This window comes from Branchiostoma belcheri, unplaced genomic scaffold (genome assembly GCF_001625305.1).
Source record: "Branchiostoma belcheri isolate BF01 breed outbred unplaced genomic scaffold, Haploidv18h27 scaffold138, whole genome shotgun sequence".
Lineage (NCBI taxonomy): Eukaryota > Metazoa > Chordata > Leptocardii > Amphioxiformes > Branchiostomatidae > Branchiostoma > Branchiostoma belcheri.
In genome coordinates, this window is record NW_017802802.1 from 522257 (window position 1) to 528846 (window position 6590).

The window sequence follows — 6590 nt, forward strand, 5'->3', positions numbered from 1 at the left end:
GATATCATCTGCAACTGGAAAAAAGTACCTCTCACAACTAAACATATAGCACTTCGGCAGAACGTCTCATTTAATGCTGTATATACCTCTAGGGTTTTTAAAATATTGTGTCGGAATGGATATCATCTGCAAAATTTCTGGGGAAAAAACTGCATAACACCTACAGCAGCGTTTCTGCTCTGCAGAAGAGGTTTGGTGTTCCTCAGTAGGAGTCTGTGGTCAGGGTCCATCATGTAAGGTTTCTTGGGAGGAGTCTTCTCCTTCTCCTCATCCTCTTCCTCCTCCTCACTGTCCTTCTCATCCTCATCACCGTAGAAGTTCTTATCATCATCAGCCACCACGTCCTAGGGAGACATGACATCGTTAAATCAACTGTAATATTCAGCTCAAACTTCCAATACAGACACAGTTAAGATATTTCTTCCCAGGTAAAAATCTATTCCTGTTGGTCAGGATTCAGGAAAAGTGTGGAAGCTCATCTGGTCAGCATGCTGATAATGACCACCTGTTGGTTAGGGTCTACTTAACATGTTGATGACTGGGTACCTGTTGGCTAGGGTCTACTTAACATGTTGATGACTGGGTACCTGTTGGCTAGGGTCTACTTAACATGATGATGACTGGGTACCTGTTGGTTAGGGTCTACTTAACATGTTGATGACTGGGTACCTGTTGGTTAGGGTCTAGTTAACATGTTAATGCCTAGTTACCTGTTGGTTAGGATCCAGTATCTGGCATGTTGATGATGACCACTGGTTAAGGTTTAGTTAATAAGTTAATGACTGGTTACCTGTTGGTTAGGGTCCAGGAACTGCGTGCGAGCATATCTGGTCAGCATGTTGATGATGACCACCTGTCCCCACTCCTCCACGTCCACCAGGAGGTTGCACAGTTTGCGGTAGTTCTTGTGAATGAGGTCGACCCGGTCTGGACACAACTCCTCAAACGCCATCACTGCACTGCCCACTACAAGCTGTGGAGGGGAGATAAATCATGGACATTACACCAGACGTTCTGTTAGAGTACCAAGGAAAGCCACCAGTGGGTCCAAAATCTAATCATTCTTTCAATAGGTGAAGACCTACTGACCAACCAAAGTTCATGAGCAGTTATAGCTGCTTGAATTGTGCTTAACCCACATACACAAATACTTTAACCTTCTACGTGAAGGCAATAATCTTAACTTCTCAAATGTGTATTCATCATTTTATGTATAGGTTTCAATACAAAAGATCAACTCTGGCATCTCCCCAAGTTGCACAACTTGACAGAAAAAGGACTGGAGCACAGACTGGTATATAAATAACGTCCTTACCGTTGTTTTGTCTGCCAGGAGCTTCTCGATGACCTGAATCAGCTGATCCTTCTGCTCAGGGTCAAGGCTGAGATGGGAGAAAACACTGTCATGTGAACTTTGACCTTCCGATATGAGAACAATAGGCAATCCCTGAACACAGGGTACATGTATATCTGGGGATACAATGTAGCTACACATTCTGTAGTTCAGGACAGTTCAATATTTTTTTGGCAGACCTGCACTGGTACAGGTAAAATTGAAAATCACCTGCACCACTTAGAATTTAAGAAGTATTGATCGTACTAAAAACTGTTCAGAAACCATTATTTCATCTATTCTTTCATACTTTATAGGTGGTTACAGATAAAATAAAATCTACTCAGTACATGGACTGTTACCACTTATTTACTACGCATAAAAGAAATAATGGCAATGGTTTTTAGTATTGTCTATACTTCATAAAAATTTTCAATGTTGCCTGTGCCTATGCAGAAAAAAGGATTTTGAGCAGTGATTTGTCAAACTCAAAGCACTTCCCAGACAGGGCACAGGCTGTTACAAGTCACAGACAAAATTGACACATAGTTCACTTCAAAGGATCCAGAAAGGTTAGAGTGCTCGTTATAGGTGGCTAATTACTCAGAACTCTTCATGTGCAGCTGGAGCCCGGCTTTCAAGTGCTTAACCTGTGTGAGCCTCTTTCGAAATATACACATACAATGCAATTTTAGGGCAGCAAAATAAAAAATATTCTGGATAAGTAAATCTGTCCGATACTGACATTTACTGCCATTCCCTAGCACATTTAGATATAGATATAGATTTCTGCCATCACTTCATACCTGAAGCATTTGAAATAGCCCCAAAACAATCTACTTGAGGAGTACCTTTATTTTTTAGTACCAATCAATAGCTAGAACCGGCCTATGATCCTATCAAGGTGTGAGCATACTCCTACTCCACTTGGTGACAACAAGTTCAGCTCTACAATAGTCCTAGGAAAAAACTAATCCTATCTCCTCTCCTGACCTATAGAGCTTGGGGATGGCGTGCGCGGCGGTTTTCCTGACATAGGGCGACATGTCGACCACGGAGTCCTTCAGTGCCAGCATCATGATGGGGACGATGACGGGCACACGGATGCTGGACAGCACACGCAGGGCGCTCGCTCGGATCAGCTGGTTAGGGTCCTGATGGTACCAACAGAAATGTAAAAACAAACAAATTAAATGCTTCAATTGGACAAAATGCTGACATCAACTTTGGGTGTTTTGAGCATCACCCTGCTTCTAACAGGCATAACCACTATACTAAAAATAATCAACAAAGGCAAAAATTCTATAAGAATAGAGTGTGTTGTACAGTGTGATGTGCACCATATTCTACAATGTGATATGTATTCTATTGTGTGATATGTATTATAAAATGTGATATGTACATGTATTCTACAATGATTGTGATATATGTGTGCTACAATATGAAGTGTATTCTACAGTGTGATGTGTGTTCTACATTGTGACTAAAATGTGACTTGTATTCTTCTAAGTGATGTGTATTCTACAGTGTGACGTGTATTCTACAGTGGGACATGTATTCTACAGTGTGATAATTGATATGTATTCTACTGTGTGATGTGTATTCTATAAAGTAAAGTGTATTCTACTATGTGACGTGTATTCTACAGTGTGATGTGTGTTCTACAGTGACGTGTATTCTACAGTGGGACATGTATTCTACAGTGGGACATGTATTCTACAGTGTGATATGTACATGTATTCTATGGTGTGATGTGTATTCTATAATGTAAAGTGTATTCTACTATGTGATGTGTATTCTACTGTGTGATGTGTGTTTTATTTTACAATGTGATGTGTATTTTACAATGATTGTGATCTGTGTGTTCTACACTGCGAAGTATATTCTACAATGGTTCTGGTGTATGTTCTATATGTGCTGACCTTGAGTGCCCTCTGGAAGGTAGCAATGGATAACAGTGCCAGGTCCTGCTGCTCCTCAGCATACCTCACCAGGTACACATACACCAGCTTCTTCACCTGGAAAACAGCATTCACAACTTCTTATATCAGGTGTATATGTACATGTGTGAAACGTCCTTGATCATACTTCTTCAGCCAAGTAGACATACTTTTTCACCTGGCTGTAAAACAATACATAGCTTCAGTAACTTACTATATGTGAAAATGAATACCTAGCTTCAGTTAGGGAGATCCTCAATAATCAGTCTCACCATTCATATGCTACACTCCAAACCTCCACTGATCAATGTTATCAAAATATCAATCAATCCATCACTCAATTACTCCATTCATAGGTAGATACACACAATGAACAGCTGCTCCAACCTCACTCCAGTGAGTATACAAATTTGTGCATATATTGAATTTTCTGGATAATTAAACATTGCTTAACCTTCAATCAAAAAGAGAACTAAACAATTACATTACCCCATCTGCTCTTTGGCATAGACTCAATGATTTACACACAGGTAAAACTCAGTGGTATGAAACTGCTCGCATCAGAAATGTCAAGTTTTTGCCCGCGTGTAAATCAGGTTATAGTTCCTACACACACCCTACCCATCATCCAAATCACTTTACTTATCAACAATATTGTGACTAACTAATAGGGTTACAAATGCAGGTTGACCCCTACACCTATCACTATCATTGGTTAAAGAAAAGGCTAAGGCTGTCCTAAGGGTCATTGAGTACATGTAGCTCTCCACTGTGTCTAGAGAATGGTATTGGAAGGTGGAGCCCATCCCTCTCCTTCCACTAAGTCTTCCTTTTAGGGCAGAGATACCACTCTTACATTTGGCAATCCAAGGCTAAAGTAAATACAGTCTGTACACTGAAACAAATAACTGCAACAAAATTTTCAACAAAAAGAACTACTTGTGACTAAACTTGTGTTCCCATTTTGGGGCCTTCACTGTGCAATGCAATTGTATTGTCAACTCTACTAAAAGTAGCACACATACATTCTCCCATATTTCTGAATCTCCTTGGTTCATCCATAACAAATTGCGTCAGCCTGTACCAAATCCAGGGTTCTGAAACTTGAAAAGGAATAGAATCACCCTCCAACTTCGTCTAAGCTACACATTTATAACGTACTTACAGTCTGAGCAATTTTACCCTGACAAATTTATGTCTGCTCTGGCATAAAAAGAGATGTTCCCTGTGATGCAGCCTGGCTTACCTCCAATAAGTAGTTTCTACTAGAAGACATCAGGACGTGCCAAATCATGGATTTTGAAAGCTACTGCTAGCTATGCATTTTAATGAACCTACTGTCTGCAAAAAACCTTCAACTTGGCAAAATTCTTGCTTTGGCAAGGAAATGGAAGTCATGCGCCAAGGGTAGCAAGTTGCCTGGAGGTTTCTGGCAAGATTTATGGAGGCACACGTGAGGGGTTGTTAGCCCTTTACTCAATGTGAATATCTGAAGGTGCTTTTTTAACATGGCCAGAGCAAACTTTTTTCAACATACATGATAACGATGATGATGGAGCATCTGCATGGGGGATACCGGCAATACTTCACCGTAAATTCAGGATGACCTACAAAACTTGGTGGTAAATTCAGGCAGGCTACCAACACTTAAAGCTGTACATTGTAATGATTATATTAGGCATTGGGAAAAACTCCATTGAGATAATCTTTTGTATTCATGTGGTTTCTGGCAGAACTAGTCTGTGGGCCTTGGATGCTCCGTTGTGATTTTTTGGGCAATCTGGCATTTGACAATCCATGTGAAGGAATTTCAATAATGCTTATGATGAATTTGGGATAATAAATAATGTGCTATGTGCAATGCTTAATGTTGAATATAAGTAGCCAGGTATGATTTACAGTGAAGTAAAATGGTTTGCTAATGCTACGCCTCATGGAAAAAGGCATGCAGACCCTCATGATCAGACCTTTTATTTGCTTGGTCATGATGTGATCATTTGTTTGCTTGAGGCTCTATCAATCTCAAACCAGGGGAACAAAAGGCTTAAAGCATCCTCTCTAAAAGTTTGGGGCCCCACTATGAACCGCGGTCAGGATCTCCCTATCCATCATGACTTCATGACTGGCAGCCTTTCCACTCAACAGCCTTTCTATACTATAGACTGATACCATCTCCTCTCCAGGCAACCTGACTTTTCCACAGCAATGAATGAGGACAGGAAAGCTAACAAGTTCTCCTGGCTTGTCACCGGGCACTAATTCAATATTCCACCGACGGCTGCTCTTGACCTTCCAGACAGTTTGTCCATTCTGCCTGCTCGCCTTGAATGATGGATGGATGGACCTTTTGGCTCCTTCAGCCTGTGATCCATTTCACCGGCTCTGCGTACAAGGCAGCTCTTTGAAGCCGCATAAATGTCAAGACAGGATTTACGAGACTGTGATCTGCAATTTGAAAGGAAGTTGCCAGGGGGGCTTGGAGTTAGAATTAATGCTGAATGCCATCTAAGGCTTACCTACAAAAGTGAAATCATTTTCGAGTCTGTGACATTGTATTTTTTGGTTTCTACAAACAAAAGTCAGGATTTAGCAGATTGTGAGCTGCAGTTTTTAAGGAAGCTGCCAAGGGACCTTAAACATAGGCTTAACTACAAGTACAGATGAAACACTGTTTCAAATATGTAATTCTTCAGATATCTTCTTTTCACAAAGAAAATGGTTAAACAGTTCAAATTCATAAGTCACAGGATGTTTGACATGAAGCTAACTTAAAAATGTTACCAGCAATGGTATAACTAGAGTTTTTTTAATCATACATGAGCAATAATGTGCCTGTATGTCATATCTCTGTGGATCTCAAATGTTTCTGAATAAACCATTTGCTCCAGACGGCCACGGCTGGAGGCAAAATTGTTACTTTGGTACATTATACCTTCACTGACATTGCAAGGTCAACGGACCGTCAACTTACACTATACAGCACCCAGGAGAAAATTACATCCCTTGTAAAGCATCACATCTCTTGCAGCTGATGGTGTCAGGAATAGAACAAAGATTGCTCTAGCAATTACCACGGCTGTCTTGGGCTTCCAAGATATTGGGAGGTCCATACAAAAGAGAAAAATATATTCACCGCATACTTGAAAGGCTATCCAAATTTCTTTTGAAACAGCTGGAACTCAAAAAGTAATGACATCAGTACTACAGCATATCTTAATAAAACATATACGTAGTTAATTTACTGAAATATATTTTTACTAATTCTATCTATCTCTTTACTTTAGATTCTCTTTATTATGATTTCTTAGTATGATCCA

The 6590-nt window shown here is 40.2% G+C and overlaps 1 protein-coding gene across 4 annotated transcripts in view; it reads right to left on the reverse strand.

Moving 5' to 3' along the window:
- LOC109464389 (AP-3 complex subunit beta-2-like) overlaps window positions 1-6590 on the reverse strand; it is a 47794-nt gene that overhangs the window by 24429 nt on the left and 16775 nt on the right. For all 4 annotated transcript variants that reach the window (XM_019761340.1, XM_019761338.1, XM_019761339.1 and 1 more), the window contains exons 4-8: window positions 3256-3351; window positions 2327-2487; window positions 1316-1382; window positions 791-973; window positions 165-344 (exon numbers count right to left, since the gene is read on the reverse strand). In XM_019761340.1, coding sequence (XP_019616899.1) covers window positions 165-344; window positions 791-973; window positions 1316-1382; window positions 2327-2487; window positions 3256-3351 — 687 coding nt within the window. The remainder of the gene's footprint in view (window positions 1-164; window positions 345-790; window positions 974-1315; window positions 1383-2326; window positions 2488-3255; window positions 3352-6590) is intronic.